We start from the raw sequence: 21,824 nt of genomic DNA, 5'->3' as shown, positions 1-21,824 counted from the left end.
TTTTTAGGGCAAAGCTACTGGGGAATATCAGGTTTGACCAGTTATCTCTGCCACATCTCTGCTATTTAAACATCTCCGAACACGAATACACACGCAGAGCAGAGAGAGAGAGAGTGTCTGGTAAGCATATGCTGTTACCGAACTAATTATGAAAAAAAGTAAATTCACTAACCGACAGCGTGCTCTGACAGACTGCAGGCGAGGGGAGTTGGACGGGGGGCCAAAATACAGAACACTCTTTTTTTTTTTTATTATTATTTAATTTTAAGGCTTTTAACTCAATAAGTAATGAGAGCCACAACAGGACTTCAAAAGGGAAAATAAACAGGCTGGATAAAGAAAACACTCCTCAGACAGGTCTGACAGCAGTCCAGACTGTGCTTTATTGTTGCGCAATGTGCTGCCGAGGCGAGTATTGAGGTTTCGAGGTTGGACATGTTAAGAGATGAAAATGCCTTAATATAGCAGCGCAGCACGTTCGTGTTTGATTTTGGTAATGTCTATTTCAGGTGTCTATCTGGCAGCCACATCAGACACTCTGCTGCAGATGGTGTTTCTCCAATATGGACTCCTTTCTGGATTTTAAAGGTTTCACAACTTAAAAGCTGCTCAGGGAGATGGAGTGTTTAATCGGGTCGTTTTCTTCACACCACATAATTAAGGATTTTATCGAAAATGTAAGAGTTAACTGTTCTGTTTTTGAAATACCCAGATTCCCAGAGTCGGTCATTTTGATGAAGCCTAAGCATTTTTCTGCTTTCTTTTCTAAACATTCTTCCCACAAGAAATAACCATATTAAGACGGAATTCCTCCGATGATATCTTTAAATAGAAGCAACATTTGGACGGGTATTTTCCGCCTATCATCAGTGACAACTTGCCAAGTAATCAAGTCCAGATCTCTCAAGCCGGATTCCTGCTTCTCTGTCCGGGTGTCGTGGCGGCTCTCTGCTGGGGCTGATGTGCACCCTCGCAAAACATTTAACTACACTGAGGCTGACCACAAGAGCTGTGATTAGTGAGATTGGTCATGCCGGTGTTTCTGATTCGCATTTGTTTTCGGTAGCTGTCTCATTTTCAATCATCTTTGACAAAGCTTTATTTTGTAGAGTCGTTTTGTATCCAAACTTCCACAAACCAGACTTCAAGGAGCACTCTATCAATTTACTATTTCGCCTCCACAAAGTTGTGAGACTTGCAAGAATTTCAAAATCGAAGTGTCCAACATCATCCCAAATGTTTCCGACAATGTTCAAACTCAGAGAAATCCGTAATCTAACATGTGGGCATTTAAATTGGATGCCTGTTGCTAGGTAATCAGCAAAGGTGATTGAACATACCATGAATAAAACCTTTTAAAAATGACCTTGCTGATTCATTCCCATCAGCAAATTGGTGATTGTTTAACAATGCAGACAGCAACTCCCATGACCCCTTGCTACCTACGTTTTTAGTTTTGTTTTGATTGGGTGACCCCTAGTGGCAGAAAATACATACTGCTTGTTTGAGCGGGTTTACGTCATAACATTATTGCGACGCAGTGAGTTTTGTTTGTAGGTAGCACCCGCGTTATTTCTGACAAATTGTTACAGACCTTGGGGGGGGAGTGCCAAATCCCCAAAAATGCCAATTCCTACATAATGTTGCTTTAACTTGTGACCTCAAGATAACAGAATAAAAAAGAAATGCAAGCACAGCCTTTTTAATCTTGTATAGATAGCAAAGCAACCTCAAAATGGTCTGAATCTTTCCATAATCACCAGGCAAATGAAAGAATGTACACAGGAACCCTTCAGGTATAGTGGACACAGGTGACAAAGAAGTTGGGATGCTGTGTAAAATGTAAAAACACACTCACAAGAAAAACTGAAACAGAATCCAATCGATTTGCGAATAAGCTGTTTTACAAGTGTTCCTGAGCCTATGTAGTAATATTCTTTATACAGTAATGTGTTTCACAAAGTGGTGAACGACTGAACCTTTTCGAGGATGCCCCATTCACCTGTTAGCAATGAACCGGTTTACCTGTGGAATGTTGCAAACAGGTGTTTTCAGATCATTCCACAACTTTCAGTCTTATTTCCCTCCAGTCCTGACTTGTTTGCAATGCACTGCTGACATTAAACGCAGAATAAGCAGATATCTAAAAATGTCAATGACATCGATGTGGTGAAAGAATACAAATACTTTGTTTTTGTGCTGTTTTCAGTCGAGCATACGTCCGAGACTTAGCAAATTATCACAGTCTGCTTTCTTTATGTTCTATACAGCGTCCAAGATTTTTTGTGGGGGGGGGATTGTGATTGTAATAAAAGCACAACATGACCTTAGTAAAGCACTAAATCTCCCCTTGCTATGGTGCTACAACAATCAAGAGGTTACATTTTCTTCTGAGCTGTAAATCAGTTCCTGTGCCAGAGGCAGCTGCAGTGAGATTTGCAAAAAAAAAAAATAAACACCTCCGCAAAGAAGCATAAATCTGGTTTAAATTGCCAGCTTGCCAAGTGTCAAAGAGATCAAACAAACTGGTTTTCTTGTGTAAATTACTTTGAATACTATAATTATAGAGGTCTTACACCTTTGATGTTTGTAATTACTGACTGTAACACATTCACACACACTCACAGACTCACACACACAGAGAACTCTGGAAAAAGAAGAAACATTAAAACACCTGCAATGCAAGCCAAAAACTGGGTCTGAGCTATAATGGAGCTTCAAACACTGACCTGATATGAAGGATCCGGGCGGCATCTGACTGTAGTTGGCCCCCCCCATGTGTAGGGCGCTCGGTGGGGCGGGGGTGAAGGGGGCTCCGTAGTTCTGTGGGGTCGCGTAGGGTCCTGGAGGTATGGGCTGCACAGGGGCAGAGAAGATCTTTGTCAGGAGTTAAGTGCATGTAGGAAGTGATTTATAGAGATAGACGATACAACGATAAGAGAAACAATACAAACCACTTTCAAGTTATGTAAGCTGACAAAGAAAAATCTGCTGACTCAGCAGATTTGGAGGAGTGAAAAACCACAGGTGGGTGGACAGGATAATGGGCTCTGAATTTTCATTGGCCGACCTCCATCTATTTTATTTCCCATGAGTGCAGGCAGCTCAGGCAGGTTTCTACCTGTTGATCTACGTGTGTGTGTGTGTGTGTGTGTGTGTGTGTGTGTGTGTGTGTGTGTGTGTGTGTGAGTGTGTGTTTAAGTGTGTGTGTGCGGGTTGCTGACCGGGGGTGTGTGCGTCTCGGTGCCCTTGCTGGCCAGTCGGCTGAGGATGCTCCTCTCGGACATTTGCAGGCGGGCGGCGATGGGCGGGACTCTGGATAGCGTGGCCGGTAGCCGGGTCACGTCGGCCTTCATGTCACTCAGCAGCTCCTCCAACTGGTTCAGCACTGCATCGACAACAACAAAATTAGATTATTAAGCTTATTCATTCTTGATCCATATTTTCACATTATCTTTACTTCCTGCTTCTTTTGCACCGCTCACTCACCATTTGCTACTTTTTGGATACTTTATTGATTAACGCTGACATTTCTTGTCTTTTTGTCCTTTTGATGGACAAACTCAGGAGCTGGTATGTATTCAGTTACTTCAGTACTAACATTGAAAGTAAAAAAACAAAAACAAATGTAATTTAATTTTAATTTAAAGGTCAACTGAGGTGATTCTGCACTGTAATTTTGGGCTTTTATTTCCCCCAAAAATGCGTGTTTCTCATTCTATCCTGTTCCCATTCTTTACTATCTCACCTCCCTCATCACATCCCTACATGGACTTCATCTCCGATCGGAGACAATTTGATAAAAATTGTTTATGAGCGTTCATTAACTTCAGCTGCCTTTACGTGCAGAAATACGAGACGGGAACGAGAACAGTAGTGCAGTGTTATCCTTTCGACGGGACAATATAAACATGGACAGACTTGCCGGGGAGATAGAGAGGAAATGTTTGGAACTATCACTTAACATGGTGTAAGCTTATCTGCCTGGCTTTACTTAAGACAGCTTCAGGCGCAGTGATTTGGTCGTTGCAGACGGATTGCACAACAGTGCCTGTGATTATCTGTCTGCCAATCTCTCCTCAGCTTCTCTGTTGACTTCTTTCACACACACTGGGTTTGTTTTTTTAATTAACTGTACGGGCTTACTTTCCTAAAATATCATCCCAACCTTTGTGCAGGACAGCGTTGGCTGGCTTGTTGCCGGCCAGTGACTCCTTGCTGAGGTGCTGGTGCGACTCGGCGAGGCACTCCACCTCTGCGAAGCGAGCGTTGAGCGCCATGGCCGGGTGGCTCGGGTCCTGGGTCATGTTCAGGTAGGCTGCCCGTCGCAGCTGCTCCTCTATCACTAGCGCCTGCTCCAACAGCTGGAGGACGAGAGAGAAAATGTATCTAAGTGCATTCTATTGTCTATTGTGTTGCACATACGCAGAAGCTCATGTTTGCTATCCCAGTTGGTCTGCAACACTTCATACCAAAAGTTATTAAAGGGAGGCGCAGCAGCGAACGCTGGGCTGTCCACATTTCTGTAGTCCTTGAGTCACACTATGTCCCAATTCCAACACATGGCCTGATATTGTTCAAAGACATTGTATTTTCTCCTATATTTTATTTTGATATACAGGCTACGATAGTTCCTTCCCTCTCAATTATCTTATACTATTTTTTATGATGAATGTAAAATGAAAATTTGTCTTCATCAACTGAGTTTGCAAAAAAAGGTTTTCAGAAAATAAACCCAGACAGAAAACAAAATGTTCCACCATTGTTCTACATTTTGAGCTGTCTCACCACTATCAACAATTTGTTTTAATGTTTTACAGCTGTTTTGCGAGAAAAGTAGTTTCTACCGACATCACACTTTGAAAATTAAGTGTTTTTCAAGTATATTTTCAGAGCCAGAGTGAACACTGTACCTCCTTAAAACCTGCTTGGAATTACCATTAAGTATGGAACTGGGGCACATGAGGCATTATTTATTGTTGCCCTGATTTTGGATTTATACTTATAATCCATCCTGCCAAGAAAAAAGTAAAACAGTAAGAAAAGGAGAGAGGTCAAAATACAAGATACAACAGTTACAGCAGAATAAAAAAAGACTACTTCATCCCAGTAGAGTTCAGTATCTGGTAGAAGAGTAGATTCTTGCACTTTGCTCTGGCATTTCTGTCTCTTCGGAAGATTATTATTCTGGACTGTGTATAACTTAAGCTTCTCCCCTCCGCAGCTACTGCCTCTCATTCCATGGAGAGATGTTAAGATAATATTCCTGAACCGAGAGAAAAGAAAATTCAGAGGGATAAAGAAACTAAATTCATTATCCTAATATGAGCTACCTGGTGTGAAAACACATCAACTGATGTAAAAGATTTACCGTAAAAGGAACCAATTTTAGATTGAACTCACCCACATTTCTAATCAAAGGAAATCTGAAAAGCCAACTTAAATTATGTTAAAATGCAAACGTGGAGGCAAAAATGACGAAACAGAGCTTCTACAGCATTTAGAAGTCTGATCTTGCCTCTGTTTGCCACCTCCTCTTATTACATTATAAAATATATTTATATTAAATCTGCTCTATCTATCTATTACATCTATCACCGCCTCATTCTGACACTTTTAAGCAGCATGTTACTGTTTTGGTTGTCATAGCAACAGTAATCTTACCGTTTCAAGGTGAAAGAGAGTCTTATAGAGTTATTCAAAAAAGTCATAAAGCGATATTTGATGTGAACGTGTTGCACAAGAGGGGACTGTGTTATATAACCTATTAAAACTGAAATATACTAAGGAGAAATTGTTGTGAAAAAAGCATTTTGTACTGCCGTGTGCCGTCTAACGGCATATTTACATAAAAACAATTATAATTCAACAATGAAAAAAATGAAAAGAGACAGAAATACAGTAAATGAGGATGTTGAGTGCAGGATCTGAAACATGTGAGCCGGTCAAAAACAGGATGAGAGCTGTTCCAGAAATGCAGCGGTCAGCAATACCATCCAGACAATATGTGGGTCTAGGGGCATCCGTCATCCGACCATCAAACGAGTCAGGTGATCGGAGACGCTGCGAAATGTTACTAAGAATGGGTTTTTAAACCTCAGACTTTTTTGACAGAAACAGAGATGTGTCTGTCGCGCAGAGGTTTCTTTGCTTTGAGTGGGTCATCATTATCAGAATCTTCTGGCTTAAATAAATAAATTGCCAATTTAAGACTATTTCATTCAGTAAAGTTCTCATATGTAGTGTTTCATTCTAAAAGAACATTTAATAGAGAAAGATGTTTACATTTGTTAGATATTGGAAAAAGAAAAAATTACTCGGACTTGTCTAAGTCTTGTCTTACCTTGAAGCGTCGGGCCAGGAACTTGTTCTTCATCTCCAGGAAGTTGCCTTTATTCGCCTGCGATTTGAAAGGCTCGTTGACGATGGCGAACTGGGGATCATTCTGGATGTCCTGCCACCGGGCGTAGCCATGGCTGGCACAGGGGTCAAGGGTCATGTAACACTAGGGTGTGAGATACTATGAGCAACAGAAGAGTTAAAGGTGTTTGACATTTTGGAAAATATGTTTATTTGCTCTCTGATAAAGAGTTACAAAGGGAAGATCAACACAACTCTTGAATGTGTTAAACATAGAGCTGGAGGCAGGAGATGATACTAGCACAATGAGCTACGTGGAACAGCTATGTTAGCGCAACCTATATGACAAAATATGATTACCAGCACCTAAAGTTCACCAGTTAACACCAGAAATTTGAAGAAGGAACTTTGTGAAGGCTAAGTTACCAAACACGGCAACTCCTGGGAAGAAAAAAGCTAGCTACAGCATGTAGCTTCCCCTAAAACACAAACAAAAACTGTTGTTCGTATATTTTCTTTTTTTTGTATGGATTAAATTAGGGGTGTAACGATTCATCTAATACATCGATAAATCGATATTTATTCCTACGATCCAACTACATTGATCTGTGCTCGGCAAGTTGGCCTTCCGGCGACATATATCGATTAAACATTGTTTGAAATGGTAAAGAATCAATTGTATCAATACTAGGAAATTGCACATTAGATTGAAGTGTGGCAAACTTTATGGATGTGTGTTTTTTAGCACTTTTAACGATAAAGACACGTTAAACATTACTCAATTCAGTCTGCCTGTCTGTGATGTCATCAGCACGTGCCAGCAGCAGCGCAAATCTCAGAACGACAACAAAACGCAGCATGGCGGATAGCAGAGGAGACAGCAAGCAAGAAATTTTCAAGCCACCATTTCGGTCCAGTGTGTAAAAACACTTTTTGGCTTTTGCAAAGACGGAGATGTTCTAAATAAGTTGCTCGCTGTTTGTAGAATATGTAAAAGCCAAGTAAAAAACCACGGCAACGCGACTAATCTCTCCAACTACCTCCTAAGGCGCCATGAGATTTCACACACTGCCAACTGTCCAGGCACCTCTTGTAGCCTAACCGCCACAGCGCAAGGTAACGTTAGCTTTGCTGAATGTTGGTTGCACTCTGTTGTTGGTATTACTAATGTACTCTTTTTATGTTGTAAACGACAGCAGAAGTAGCATGTAAACCTACTGTTAATTCAACCGGACGAAATGTTGGTTGCACTTACTGTACTGTATTGAATCTATTTCAAGTCACTGAATCGTATCGTATTGTTCTACATTAACCAAGATCGTCCTTGAAGAATCGTATCGGCAACCACGAATCATGATACGAATCGAATTGCTGTTAAAATGAATCGTTACACCCATAGATTAAATAAATTACATACAAAATGTTAATTAGAAACCATGAAAGCATTGATGAGCTTATGTTTAGACTTTGGATGGCTAGCTGCCAAGCTAGTTAGCTGTTTCTAACTTGCTTGACCCCTTAATCACTAATGATCTAATGATGTAACCTAGATTAAACCTATTCCTTGATAGGCTGTTCTTTTCCTGTTCTTTAGTGTTCTTGTGCGTGCTAAGATCTTGAAAGCTAAGTCCACACCAACAGAAGCTTCTCTCACCCACAGAAAACACTGCTCCTGAAACACCTCATCAGTAGCCTTTAATACTGTGACTTTGTCACAGAGTCACATTTGCATAATTTATGCCTAGCGGCTAGTTTGTGTCGTAAGAACTGACTTAGCACAGCTGCTCTGTAGATGTTAGCGGTCCTGGCTCAGGCGTGTGTGAGCTGACCAATCAGGGGAGAGAATTCAAGACACTGAGGCTTTGAAGAAACAGGAGCTAAGACAGTGCAGAGGGGGGTACAGTGCTGCAGTTCTGCACAATATGAGAAAACCCTTTTTTTAATTATGCAATAAAGCATAAAAAAACTATTCTAGTCTTGACCCAAAATAAAATTATGAACTTGAAAATGAGCATCATCTATCACCTTTAAGCAACACATTAGAGTGGTATTGATCTGCTGGGAAAGAAAGTGGATATGTTTATTTCACTAAAATGTTAAGCTATTCCTTTAAGCTGAATATTGATTTTTGGGGGTGATTTATTAAATTTTTCTCAGAAATTGCCATTATTATAGCACATAATAGGTCTCAGGCAGCTTCTGAAACACATAATTTCTCTGCTTTCATTTCAGTCTAACTAGGGCTCAGCACTGGCTTGTTGAATAATGAAAACAGAGTTTTATGTGAATGCTGCACAGCCTTAATTACCATAATAGAGGGAACAACATGAACTAAACGAGCCACTACATCAGCTTCCAGCAGACACAGTTTGCTGTTTACGGAGCTCTGGCTGGCTTGTTGACTTATTACGCTCGGCTCCTGCCGGGCGATAGAAAAATAAACACACCGGGGTCATCGCCTGGGCTACTGCTGTCAAGGATACATCACGATTCCTGCCAGCAGCCAGAAGTCGTGTCGACGGTGCCAGATCTCGTTCATCTTCCCCGAGGAGATGGCAGCTCGCTCCTCGTTCTGCCAAAGTGTGTGCAGCTCTGCGGGGTGAAGCCAACACAGAGTAAAAATGAGGTTTGTCTCAAAATGCTTAGCTAGGTGAAACCTGGCTGCAGGTGTTTCCACAGAACAAAGAGCTTTTCTAGGTTTTGTGATGGAGGGGAAGATCGTTTTGGCTCAGTGCTTCTTTGTGGAAAAGCTCTGGGATGCAACAGGAATGTTTTTTGTAATAGCTGTGAATTTGCTGTTGTTTAGACTACTAAGAGACTTGTTTGGACAACTTAAGTTATTTTCATCTTTTCATCTTTCTCTCCTCGTCTTTCACTGATTGTCTAGTATTTTTATTTAAGAAACAAAAACTGCTCATCCTAATCCAAAAACATCTAAGCTACATCACATTCATTTTTGGAATAGTGCATACAGTTCCTTGCCTATCTAATGGGATACAGTCCTTGCCACGATAACATCTGTTTTTCTCTTGCAACTGAGAATTTTTATCAGATGACATTGTTTTGATCTGACAGGGATGTTCTCCGCATTTCCTGTTGAACATCCTGAGATCTGAGGAAAGACTCTGCAGGCATGCCACTGTCCACAACAGAAGGATCACCTGAGTGCCGCCTCGGACAACAAGCATCCAGGCTCGAAAGCAGGTGCGTTCACGTCCAACTTAGCAAAAGGCTTTTGCCGCGTTCCTGTCATATCTGAGTTACCATTACTAACCGTTCCTTGCTTGCAAATAACATCACGTCAAGTCAAGAATGACTGGAAAACTACGATTATTGAGCTAATAATACAGACGCCGTTACATTGTGTACAATACGACAAAGATCAGCTGAATCTTTGAGTTTCCTGCAGGTGAATCATTACTGACCTGTAAAGCCGCCATCTGCGATGTTGAACATAAAGCGAGGTCGCTCAGTTGGAGGCTTCCCGTTACCCTTTGGCGCCTCCTCCTTCGCTGCTTTGACTTCTTTCCCAGCATCCTTTTCACCCTTAACTTCCTCTGTTATAGACAAAAGTTGCAAAGATATCGTTTGGTAAAAAAAGATGTGCTTACCCAGTGGCACCGCATCAAAGACAGTGAGACGTACCTTTCTTCACGTCTGCCACCTCGGTCTTATCCTTGGCGTCTGAGGCTTCTGTTGCTGTGGGTGTCTTTTCCTTTTCCTCGCTCGCTTTTTCTGCTTCTGCAGGGAAAAACATTTAAACTTACGCTTGCAAGGACTCCACCTGACCGACTTGTCAAGTTTCTTTTCAGCGGTTTGTACCTGATTTCTCTTCTTTGACCTCTGTGTCTTGCTTTGCATCTTCTTTGCTCTCCTCTTTCTTGTCCTCTGTTGATGGAGCGTCAGACGTCTCTTTCTTCTCCTCCTCTTTCAGGTCGCCCTCTTCTTTGCCTTCAGTTTTCTGACCGGGCGACGCGCTCTGTGACGTCTCTTTTGTCAAAGAGGAGAGCTGAGGAAAGGAGCACAACATGTTATCACTCACATAGAGGCAGTTTGTTTCGTTGTTGTGCGGTAAAAACTCTTAAACTTAAATCAGCTTTCATTGAACAGAGAAAAAAAATATCATTAAGTTATAAATCATAATTGATGAAAGTACATTTATTCAGTTTATTCAATGTACAGCTTATTGAACTTGCGGTTCATTTAATAGTCAGTAAAGTACTCTTGTTTTTATACTTTTGTTGTAGACATTTTTCTATTAACGCCACATACTTTTTTAAATTACAGTTCAAAACATTTATTTCTGATGTTCTACCTTACAGGCAGCCAATTTTTCCCAGTGGTTTTCTAATTATATAAAAATGCCACTATAATTCAAATGAGAGCCTTAGAGATCCACTGATAAGTTTTGCTCGGGGCTGAGGCTGATTTTTAGTAATCAAGGAGACTGGTAACTGATATTTCGAACTGATAAACATTTGCAACTAAAATGAGCGCCGTGAAATGTTTGGTGACTAGAGACAGAGGAAAGTGGGGTGCATCAGAGCCAAAGTAATGCGAAAAACCCCCAATGATAATTGGCAAAATGCTAAATATCAGACCTGATAATTGGTGGATCCATGGTAAGAATTGATTGTTTTAAGTCTGCACAGTTTGCCATGCAGTAACAATGTCTTTCTTCTTTTCAGTTGTGTATGAAAGTGAGCACAAAACATGACTAGACCAACAACAGCCTTGGATGTGGTGAAACGCATCTAAAAAAAAACAGGTTTTTAGGGACTTAAGAGTATGCATAAAGCTTTTAAATTCGCAAAAACAGAAACATATATATACATGTAAAGAAAACTTGCAAAAATTGGCTGATTAAGAGCACTAAATGATGATGTTTTAACTGTTAAATGTCAATGAAAGCGTCCCACCTCCTCGGCGTCTCCTGTCTTTTTGCTGTCCACCTCTTTCCCCTCGTCCCTCTCCTTCACTTTGTCAGACGGAGCCTCGCTTTCCTCTTTGTCCTCCTCCTTCTCCACCTCTTTTCCGTTCTTTTCCAGCTTGTCTATTGGAGCGGGAGTCGCTGCACATGTTGGGACAAATGAGCACAGGAATAAAACACACATTTCTGTAGGCAGGTAGGATTCAACTCCAGTTTTATGTGCGACCCTTTACATAAGAGTGCCCCCTGCTGGATCTGGTGAGTGCATGCTTGGTTACCTGGCTTGGAGGTGCAAGGTGTGTTATTATAGCTGGCATCGGGTGTGGGTGTGGCGGTCTTCGCGGCAGGAGAGGAGGCTCTGGAGGAGGTTTTGTCTATGCTGACCTCAGGCTTGAGCTCTGGAAGACTCCACCGCCCGTTGATGTGCTCGAACTCTTGGATCTGGACACAAAACACTCGGCGAAATAAAAAAGCTTGGCCCGCGCTCGCTTTACCTAATACCACCTTATTTAAACTCACCACCCACATGCTCTGCTCGCCTGGCAGTGTATCATACATTCCGTCTGGCATAGATAGCAGATTAGGATGTCAGCAGGTTTCGACAAGTCGGACTGAAAACTGGATTGAAGATGTTTGGATAAATTGTAAGTAAACTGGCAAACAGAGAGCAGTGGGGTAATCGGAACATCTTTCAAGATGTCAAGGTCGGTTTCCTCACTAGAAAAAGACCTCAAACATATTTTAAGACTTAAAGACCTGATTGTCTCTGCAGTTTGTTCAATTTATGACATCTTATTACTTCAGATACGCCTCTACGCCCCCAATTAAAGCAGTAATCCTGAAGCTTTTCATGAAAGCAAACCATGTCTTTGATACTATTTATGGTCAGAATTTCTTCAGCAATGTTCCTGCCTCCAGTTATCGTGCCTCTGTCTTCATTTGTGTGGTGGAGTCTGCCATTCCTACACCGGAGTCTTATTGCCGACCTACACTTAACAGACTTACAGGAAACAATGCAAGCCTGTAATCCAGAGCTAAAACAATGAATGGATTAGCTGTCAGCTCTTAAATTCATGACCAGCTATTTTGATAAACGCTTTTAATTTATCAAAAAAAGGCTAAAATCTCAGATTCCAGCTTTCTAAACCAGAGGATTTGCTGTTTTTTCACATTTTATAGTCTGAACGATTAATCAAGTAATCATGAAAAAATAATCTGCAGATTAATCAATCTTGAACAGTTTTTGTCTGACCTTCTTCTTGACGAGGGACATGACGCCAATCCTGGTGAGGACCGGCTGTCGACACAGTCCCTCCCTCGGCACGCCGTCTGCGAACGTCTCGGCGCCATCGGCCACCGGCTCGCACAAGTGACGCATAAAGAGAGACACGTACGCCCTGGCAAAGACGAAGGAGAGGAGAAAAAACACATGGTCGAAAAGTCAGATATAAATGGAGACAACCTGTTTAATTTCGGTTCGGTTTTAATTTCTGTTTAGTTTTCTCTTACTTGAATTCTTTCTCAGTCTTGCCTCTGAGGTCTCTGACCAGCCACTGAGAGGCAAAAGCGTCCTGAGATGGCATCCCCCAACGCATCACTGCGTTCAGGAAAGCCTTTCTCTGGCGTGTGTTGAATCCCAGCACCTGTAAAAGCAAATCATCGTTCATTTTAGATCTTCCGGAGTGAAGCTGGCACTATCTTTAATGCCTGTTCAAATGTATCTGTGTATCGTTATGAATCTGGAAGACCTTGAATGAAAACGTCAGTATGGGAAAACATTTTTATTTCTCAATCTTCCCAAGGCCCTCTGACTGCCTAATAAAACTAAAATAAACTCTGAGTCCTTATTTGAACAATTCAGGCAGTTAAAATCCCGTCCACTATCATCAGGATGATAAATGAGCTTGGAAGGTTGAGAGCTGTTGGAGATGTAATAGCCCGGCTGCCAGTCTCCAATTTGAGATTGTTAGATTGTTCGAAGAAATATTGAAGAGCGCGAGTTCAACTTAAGACAGTTCTGACCGATTCCAGTAATATCACAATAAAATAAACCCACACAAAATGAGAGCGGAGCTGGTTCCAGAGAGTTGTACAAACCTCGAGGTTGCCTCCCACTCTGGCCAGAAGAGGAGGCAGAGGTTTATCCTTCTCATTCCTCAACTGGCGACGCGACTGCCTTCGACCTGCAGGTAACAGGAGTCTGTTTTAGGTTTCCTACGTTTTGCAGACTTGTCTTGAAATGCACAGCTAGCCGATCACGAGAACTTCCAATAAAGAATCAAAAACTTCTGAAATGCTTCGAGCGTTTTACTCTGAAGCAGAGATGGATGGAGGTTTTTGCGTTTTTTGGCAATCGCACTTCTTTGCCTCTGCCAGGCGACTGTAACAACTAAATCAATTTCAACCTGTAATTCAACACAGACCCGACGAGTTTGTGTGTTTTACAGCAATTCATGAGCTCAGTTTGATGTCTCTTTTTCATCATCTCTCCTTACCTTCTGGCCGATCATCAAAGTCCTCATCCTCCTCCTCGGAGCCCACTGAATACTCGGACTGGTTATCTGAAATGTCAGCATGCCACTCTGAAACAGCACATGGTGGTCTGTCAATAGGCCAGGCCCATTCACTTCCACTGTGCAAGCAATAATTCAAAAAACATCCTCTGAAATACGACTATTTCTGCCGAGGAATTTTTATAAGATTGGAATCATAAATCATCACAGTAAATAAATGTTAGAAATCCCTCTCAGGATGTGAAAGAGCATTTTTAAATCCAATCCTTTCCCTGAAAAAAATCCTCTTGTGCCACTGACATGATCCCAACACTGAGGTGTGATTGATGTAAAACATCTCACAGCTGTTTATTCAGCCTGCTCCAGCTTTTTAAGTTTTCCAGATCCACACATTACCACCTCCTACCTTGGTCTTCCTGCGCGGCGTCGTTGTAGTTGACAGGCTTGCGGTTCCTCTTGCCTTTACCCAGTTTGCTCGCCAGGTCTTCCTGCTGCTGCTCGTAGTGATGCCGCAACAGTTTCTCCCAATAATCCGGATCCACGTTCTCCTCCTGTTTGATGATCTCCCGCTCGATCTCCTCGATCTGGTGCATCAGAGAGAACGCGCCAGAGTAAACTTTAACAAGGGTGCTAGATGTTTTTTGACTTAAAAAACTCCTCCTCTGTAGATTTTCAGGAATAATGTTTGACGTTTGAGTATGACGTTTGTTACGTAAGTAAATGGTTTTAAAATCCAACTGTTAACATGTTTGTTATATTCTGACTATGTATGCTAAGATGTTGCTGGAACAGCTGGCAGGAGATTGCGGCTGACTGACTGTGGTAAACATTTGGCTGCCTGCTCCAAACACAAAATGAAAAACACTCGGCCTGTAAGATCCGTTTATGTCTGTAAATTCTGAACTTCTGTCTTAGAAAACAAAAAGGGTGCAATAGTCTAGAAGCACACATATTTTTCAAACTCTATTCGATTTTCCACACTTATCCAGACCTGGAAATTACTCAAATCAAATTCCATACTTTTCCATACTGGGTATGAGAGCTGCTTTAAGTTAAAACCCTGATGGATGTTGTTTTCTTCCACAGAGGTCAAAGGTCCTGCAGGTAGCATGCATGTAAGCAATCGTCCACCTCCAAAAATATACAATTTCTGAGAAGTTAAAGGTGCATTACGTAAGAGTTGGCGACCTGTTGAATTCATACTCAAGATAAACAGGGGGCAGCATATCACCAAAGTAATTGCTGCTAACTGCAGCTTCCATTAGCTCGATTAGCCAAGCATCCAGTGGTCCAGACTTGGAGCGCGGAGCAGCAGAATAGTGTTGGTGTTTACACAGCTAACACAGGAATGTTTGAACCAGAACGAGCTGTTGCCATCTGGTTAGCATGCTAACTTCCTAGTTAAGTAATAGTTTTAGTTATAGCTATCTATCATTAAATGTGGCTAACTTTGTCCCGTTTGGACCATAACGGCATTTATGTTGTAATAAAAGTATAAAATATTGTCAACTTACTGCTTGATTTCCTGTTTTTTTTGTATCATATCATATTAAACTGAATATCTTTGTGTTATGGGCAGACAAGACAAAACATTCTGAAAACGTCACCTTGGACAGAAACGTAGATGAGCATTTTTTCACCCTTTTCAGGTTTTTCATAGTCCAAAAGATGAAAAGATGAATCAAAATAATTAAGGATGGATAATGAAGATGATAATCAGTAGCAGCCTTAATCATAGAAGACCAAGGATAGCTGCAAATTGAATCCAGTTAAGCTGAATCCAACGAATGCTTGGTATTTTTGTTTAAAAAGTTTCACTAAGTTTCATTAAAACTTTTTATTGATTAATGACTAATCGTTCCAGATCCAAAGTTGGGAAGATACAAACAGCTGCACTTTAATTCAAAACAGACCGAGCTCAAGGACACTTCGACATGTGGACAAAAGCCACCGCCATAAAAAGAGAGGATTACGCTTGGGCTGACATGTACTTGATTTGTGAACATGGATGTGAACGCACAAACAACCAGGGAGTCCCGCTGTCTACTTTATCTTCCACTCTGCACACTGCAATAAACCCCCTACTCCTCCATTCTTTATTCTTTCAAACATAAAATCCATCATGATAACATCCCCTTCACCTCCCTCTCACCTTATCCTCCTCTCGGACCATGTACTGGGCCACTTTAAAGGAGCTGAGATACTCGTTCATGTTCTGGACGTCCGAGTCGTCCGTGGCGTCTTGGCTTCGGTCCAGCAGCCTCTCGATGGCGGTGCTGTCGTAGTGGATCACACTGCCCTCGTCCTCAACTTTATCCCTCGAGCAGTTCTTCATACCTGCCACGCATGGTGTTAAGAAGTGGAGATGATTTGTCTTGTTTTTCCAGACAAATTTCACACGTACAGTTTTTCTTGTCAACCTTCTGTATCGCCAGTAAAACCACAATAAGCCAAACACGTCAGGATGAAAGGGCATTAAAGTGAGTGTGTTTGACGGAATAATTTCACCAGGGGTGGATCAGCCTGCCAACTCGTCTCTATTACAATCAATCCGACACCAACTTTGACCTCCAAATTCCCACATTATTACAATTTACTTGTGGCAAATCACCTTCCATTTCGTCCTTGAAGAGCTCTTCTGTTCCAAACTTGAGGATGTCGTCCAGTTCCTGTTTGGTCATGGAGCCAGCTTTGGACCCCAGTCCTGGCCGGACCACCAGGTGGGTCAGCATCATCTTCCTCTTGGCCACCTGGGTGATGCGCTCCTCCACGCTGGCTCGCGTCACAAAGCGGTAGATCATCACCTTGTTGGCCTGCCCGATTCGGTGGGCTCGACTGAACGCCTGAGCAGAGAGGGAGAAGGCAGAAACATGAAGCCTGTGTCGAGTTGAATCCTTGTCCTTTCTCAGCGGCTGCCAGTCTGTCGTACCTGTATGTCATTGTGGGGGTTCCAGTCCGAGTCAAAGATGACGACTGTGTCAGCTGTGGCGAGGTTGATGCCCAAACCTCCAGCTCTGGTGGAAAGCAGGAAACAAAACTGACAAGCACCAGGAGCTGCAGACAGAGAGACAGACAGGGAATCATAGAAACAGACAGATGTACGGATCATTTCTCCTTGATGACATTTTTTGGTTAAGTTATCGTTCCCGTTTTATTTTTTTAAATTCATCATCATGTGTCATGTTGTGTTACTTCCTGTCTTTCTCTTGATTTCCCTCCTGATTAGTTTCACCTGTCCCTGATTAGCCCCCTGTGTTTTGTCTCTCTCTGTCAGTGCGTCTGTTTTGTTCCCGGCGTCTCCTTGTGTTTTCTGGCCTCGTGTTTTTGGCTTCCGACTGTATTCCCTGAACTTCTTTTGTTTCTGGTATTTCTCTTTTGTCCTCTCCGGATTTGCCCCAGCCTGTTTTCAGTCAGCTTTGTTGCTCACATTTTAAAACGTTGGGATTTTTAACTCCAGCTTTGTTATTAAAGCTTTTCAATGTGCAATTTTATCCCTTTTATTTATTATTAATCACCGTCCAGAAAAAAATCCCTGAAAACACACTAACACATTTGTTATTATTAATTAATTATGTTATTATCTGATGGTAGATTTTTTTAAAATAGCTTCGGTACATTCATTACTACTTTCGAAAGCAGGTACTGTATCGTTTTAAGTACTTGCTACCGAAAGGGTATCTAAATCTTTTTTTTTGAAGACTGATATCAGTAAGTTATGCTACATTTATGGTTGTTATTTACTTCAGATCACAATGTTTTCTTATTTGTTTAACCTGTTATCCAGTTTTGTTATGTGGCATTCATTTGTGCAACGACACAGCTACATTTCCTCCATTCTTACAAGCGGATTTCTTCCCTTATTTCTGTTTTCGATTGGTGGGGTCTAGTTTGCGCATTGTCATTCATGTTTTTTTGAATACTTGCATATTAATATATTTCAAAATATGATTTGCTTATTTTTTTGGTATTTCTTAAACCTCTGCACAACTATTTGGATTTTTAAAAAATGTATTTGGGTCATAATGTAATTGCTCTTGTCTCTAACTGAAACTTCTTTGAGTCCAGTAAAGTTTTTTTTTTTGGCTTTAATCTGCACTCATCTTTAAGCTGCTATTCATACTGTATAATTTAAAACCATCTGTTGCCAAAAAACTGCTTAGTAATCGGGCCAAGTTCTACATTCAAAAAGAAACTCGGCATGCGACCCAGTGCTTCTTTTGCTTTGGAAATCACAGACATCAATAATTGTGGTGTCTTGTGTTACGGCTAAATAAATCTCTGTCACTTTGGCTTCGGTTCTAGCAACCGATTCTCATCCTGCTGCCTGACTCCCCATTATCTCTTGCTATCGTCTACTTGATCTTCCATCTGCTCAGCAAACAATGAAGTCTAAATTAAGGCCACAAAGCAAACAGCTATGCAGTTCTGCTACAGTATTTGCAATATGATATCTCTTCATTAGAAATGCATTTTATCTCCTAATGATTGGAGGTTTTCCATCTGAATTATTTCTGTTTTGTTGGTCCCAGTGCATAATCACGGAGAAACGGTGCTGTGGAGGGACCTGCAAGAACCATCATCTTGTGAAAAAGATAGAAACTGAAGCTTCAAATACGCATTTTTTAAATATTCTCGAGCCATGACAGAAGAGCACTGTGGCAACTAAGCAATCCTTTAGATTGTGTTTATAGTGCACTAGAGCACCTGAGAGGAGCACAGAAATGTCAGGAAAAACAAATAAATATCATTTTCATATCGTATCGCATTTACAAAAAGGCATTTCCTGCACTTCAGCGGACAGAATTGTAGGTGTACGTAACAGAATAGAGTTCAGCTGATATAACAACTGCCTGTCAGAGTGTACATGTTTGCCTGTGTTGGGAGGAAGTGGAAACTTTTATTGTGAAGAAACAGGAAGTTGTGCTCAAGATTGAAGTAGCTGTTTGGCATCTTTAAACAATGTTTTGGATTCAAATCAAGTGCACAGTGTGTATTTTCTAGGGGTCTCTAAATTAAAACAATATGTAGATGATGGTAGATGATTTTGTGTAGTAGCGTGGGCTCATGGGAGTCGTCGTCTTCATCTTTAAAGGCAGACATTTTAAGTCACATTCACCAACTTCCTTCTTTACTGTCTGACGTATCATCTGGTGTTTCTCTGGAAAGTTATCACAACAGGCGACCAAATGAACGCACCGTTAGCTTGAATAAAATTAATGATTTCTCTGTAGGTACACAGCTCAACAAAATATATAACAAAGGTTTACTCCTTTTTAGACATTCTAAAGCAGAATCCTTACATAAAATACATATCATGTTATTTTTAAGGAACTTCTCTGCGAAACAGACATGGTTGATAATGATGTAATTCCTAATATCCTAATGGTCACAATGGAGAACTTACTGCACCTTTAACGTCTGCACATCATCATCTCACCGTTGAAGCGGTCGATGGCTTCCTGTCTCAGTGCTCCTGTGATGCCTCCGTCAATCCTCTCATACTTATAACCTTCATGGTCCAAGAAGTCTTCTAGTAAGTCCAACATTTTAGTCATCTATAAGGGGAGGTGAGACAGAAGGCTGTTCATGTGTCTGGCTCACGTATAATCTATTACCCACAGGCAGCTGGAATCCGTCTGCTGCTGAGCCTTCTGGAGGCATCACAAGACTGATTTAACATCTGTGGAGACAGGTGACCATCTGGTGTGTGAGTGAGACCGTACCTGTGAGAAGACCAGTACTCGGTGCCCCTGATCTTTCAGTTTCCTCAGCATCTTCTGCAACAGCATCAGTTTCCCAGAGGCCTTAGTGAGGGCCGACCCCTCGTAAGCACCATTGGGGGTTTTTTGAGCTTCCTGCAAACACACACAAACAAACGCCATGAGGTATATAATAGTACACAGGAAATTATTGTTGTTTGTATGCTGAGTAATATGTTTTTTACTGGCACTGATAACAAATAAATGAAAAGTTATATAATGTGTCATAAAAATAAATAAAAAACTAATTAATGTCTGCAACTCAACTGTAATTTTAACCATATGCTTCATTATTTGAGTGTGAATATGATACAAAGCACCGAACATCACCACAAGGTGTCACCATTCTGTAACTTAGGAGTAATTCAAAGAAAATGGTTTTGAATAAAGTCGAGCACTAACAAATAATTTAACTTTCTGTTTGATACAACTGAAGATAAATGATGTAGCATTGATTTTTGTTTAGTTTGCTCTCACCATGGATGCGACAGGAAAGAGGTAGGGGTGGTTGCAGCACTTCTTTAGGTCCATCATGATGTTGAGCAGGGACACCTGGTTTCCTCCGCCTTTCGAGTTCAGAGCCTCAAAGTTCTTGGTCAATATCAGCTTGTAGTATTTCCTGTATTTAAAAAAAACATTAAGACAAACGATTAATGCCGCAGACATTAGATGTAAACCACGTGTGACACGAAAACCACAATAAACTTCCTTCCTCTGTCACCTCTTCACCCTCCACTGCTCAATTTATGATGAGATTTTCAAAAATCCTCAAGAGTTGCTGAGTAATTGTCTCATGTATTACATATCAGATTTGTATTTTATAATATAAAGACATTACGGGAATCAACCATTAAACATAGGCTGCAAAATACAAATATAAAGACCAATATGAATCCCTTCAAACCATATCAATCAGTGGCAAAGTGATTTAATAAAATACATCTTCATACTTTCATATTGTGTGTACTTAATGTGATTAAAAATGTTTTATAAATGTTTAGGACAACGACATTTATAAATGTTTAGGACAACGACATTAAGATGACTATAAAAAAATCGAATACACACTCAAATATTGTCATTGACTGTCATTGTTGTCGCTGTGTATCCTCACTGTGTGTCAGAAAATGTAGGCCAGCGATGACGCTACAGGATAAATATTAAATGTTAAAACCCTCCCGCGTGTCGTACTTCTGCATAGGGCTCAGCTCCACTCTGACAATCAGCTCGGTCTTGGCGGGCATGTTCTTGAAGACGTCGGCCTTCAGCCTCCGCAGCATGTGGGGCCCCAGCAGGTCGTGGAGCTTCTTGATCTGGTCCTCCTTGGATATGTCAGCAAACTCTTCCAGGAAGCCCTCAAGGTTACTGTACAGACAGACGGACTGAGTGAAGGACTGGTGATACAGATAATACTGACTTCTTGGTTCAAATTAGACATTAAGTGACATATTTATTATTTAAGTCGGTATCAAACGTTCGTTACGCATCATTATTCTATTCTATTTGTGTGTGTGTGTGTGTGTGTGTGTGAGAGGTCGTACTTGAAGCGGTTGGGTGTGAGGAAGTTGAGCAGGTGAAACAGCTCCTCCAGGTTGTTCTGCAGAGGAGTTCCTGTCAGCAGCAGCTTGTGATCGATCTTATAGTCGTTCAGGCGCCTGAAAAACTGCGAAGACAAGTAAAGTCAACCTCCGTATAATGCGCCTGCAATTACTTTTACACACAACAATAGTCTTCTTTTTCTCGTTGGATATGAAAGCAGTACAACATCAGACAAAACAAAGATTAATTGTGGCTGTTGTTATCAACGTCCATTTTAAAAGGGAGAATATAATATTTTAACTTTAATCACATTTTTTGGAAGTTGGAACAACAAGGAAAGAAATTGGGTTGGCTGTTTTATTGTAATCCTAGATGGATCCTTCATTAACTAGCAAAACTTTTTTTGACTGTTGACAGGAAAAAAAAAAAAGGTCTAATGTAAATCTATGGTGGTGGTTCGACACATGAAAAGTTTTGTTGGCCTCTGATATATAGTGTTGCCATTACATAGTTTGTCCACCAGAGACTGCTGACAAGTACATGTGTCAACTTTAAGGGCTCTTTATCAAAAATGTTACATATAAAATCACATAATGAGATTCTTTCAACTCAACTTTATGTCTCAAAAACACATTACTAACTTAACTGTACTTGTAAATTACATCATGTATGTAATATATTCGTCTGCATTATAAAACCAGTGAATGAGACCCGACAATAATC

The 21,824-nt window shown here is 41.0% G+C and overlaps 1 protein-coding gene across 3 annotated transcripts in view; it reads right to left on the bottom strand.

Annotated features, from left to right (window-relative positions):
• Positions 1-21,824, bottom strand: part of chd3 (chromodomain helicase DNA binding protein 3) — a 44,450-nt gene that overhangs the window by 10,025 nt on the left and 12,601 nt on the right. For 2 of the 3 annotated variants that reach the window (XM_030430131.1, XM_030430133.1), the window contains exons 17-39: positions 21,104-21,225; positions 20,754-20,927; positions 20,040-20,181; positions 19,527-19,658; positions 19,241-19,358; positions 16,733-16,857; positions 16,415-16,646; positions 15,956-16,140; positions 14,210-14,387; positions 13,786-13,872; positions 13,388-13,473; positions 12,800-12,933; positions 12,543-12,687; positions 11,569-11,731; positions 11,280-11,431; positions 10,183-10,369; positions 10,006-10,101; positions 9,786-9,917; positions 8,844-8,952; positions 6,344-6,476; positions 4,169-4,364; positions 3,225-3,388; positions 2,730-2,856 (exon numbers count right to left, since the gene is read on the bottom strand). In XM_030430131.1, coding sequence (XP_030285991.1) covers positions 2,730-2,856; positions 3,225-3,388; positions 4,169-4,364; positions 6,344-6,476; positions 8,844-8,952; positions 9,786-9,917; positions 10,006-10,101; positions 10,183-10,369; positions 11,280-11,431; positions 11,569-11,731; positions 12,543-12,687; positions 12,800-12,933; positions 13,388-13,473; positions 13,786-13,872; positions 14,210-14,387; positions 15,956-16,140; positions 16,415-16,646; positions 16,733-16,857; positions 19,241-19,358; positions 19,527-19,658; positions 20,040-20,181; positions 20,754-20,927; positions 21,104-21,225 — 3,319 coding nt within the window. The remainder of the gene's footprint in view (positions 1-2,729; positions 2,857-3,224; positions 3,389-4,168; positions 4,365-6,343; positions 6,477-8,843; positions 8,953-9,785; positions 9,918-10,005; positions 10,102-10,182; positions 10,370-11,279; positions 11,432-11,568; positions 11,732-12,542; positions 12,688-12,799; positions 12,934-13,387; positions 13,474-13,785; positions 13,873-14,209; positions 14,388-15,955; positions 16,141-16,414; positions 16,647-16,732; positions 16,858-19,240; positions 19,359-19,526; positions 19,659-20,039; positions 20,182-20,753; positions 20,928-21,103; positions 21,226-21,824) is intronic. The other variant, XM_030430132.1, reaches the window with a different exon arrangement.

This window comes from Sparus aurata, chromosome 10 (genome assembly GCF_900880675.1).
Source record: "Sparus aurata chromosome 10, fSpaAur1.1, whole genome shotgun sequence".
In the NCBI taxonomy this organism is placed as follows: Eukaryota; Metazoa; Chordata; class Actinopteri; order Spariformes; family Sparidae; genus Sparus; species Sparus aurata.
The sequence above is the reverse complement of the archived record's forward strand: the minus strand, read 5'-3'. Positions and strand labels throughout refer to the sequence as shown.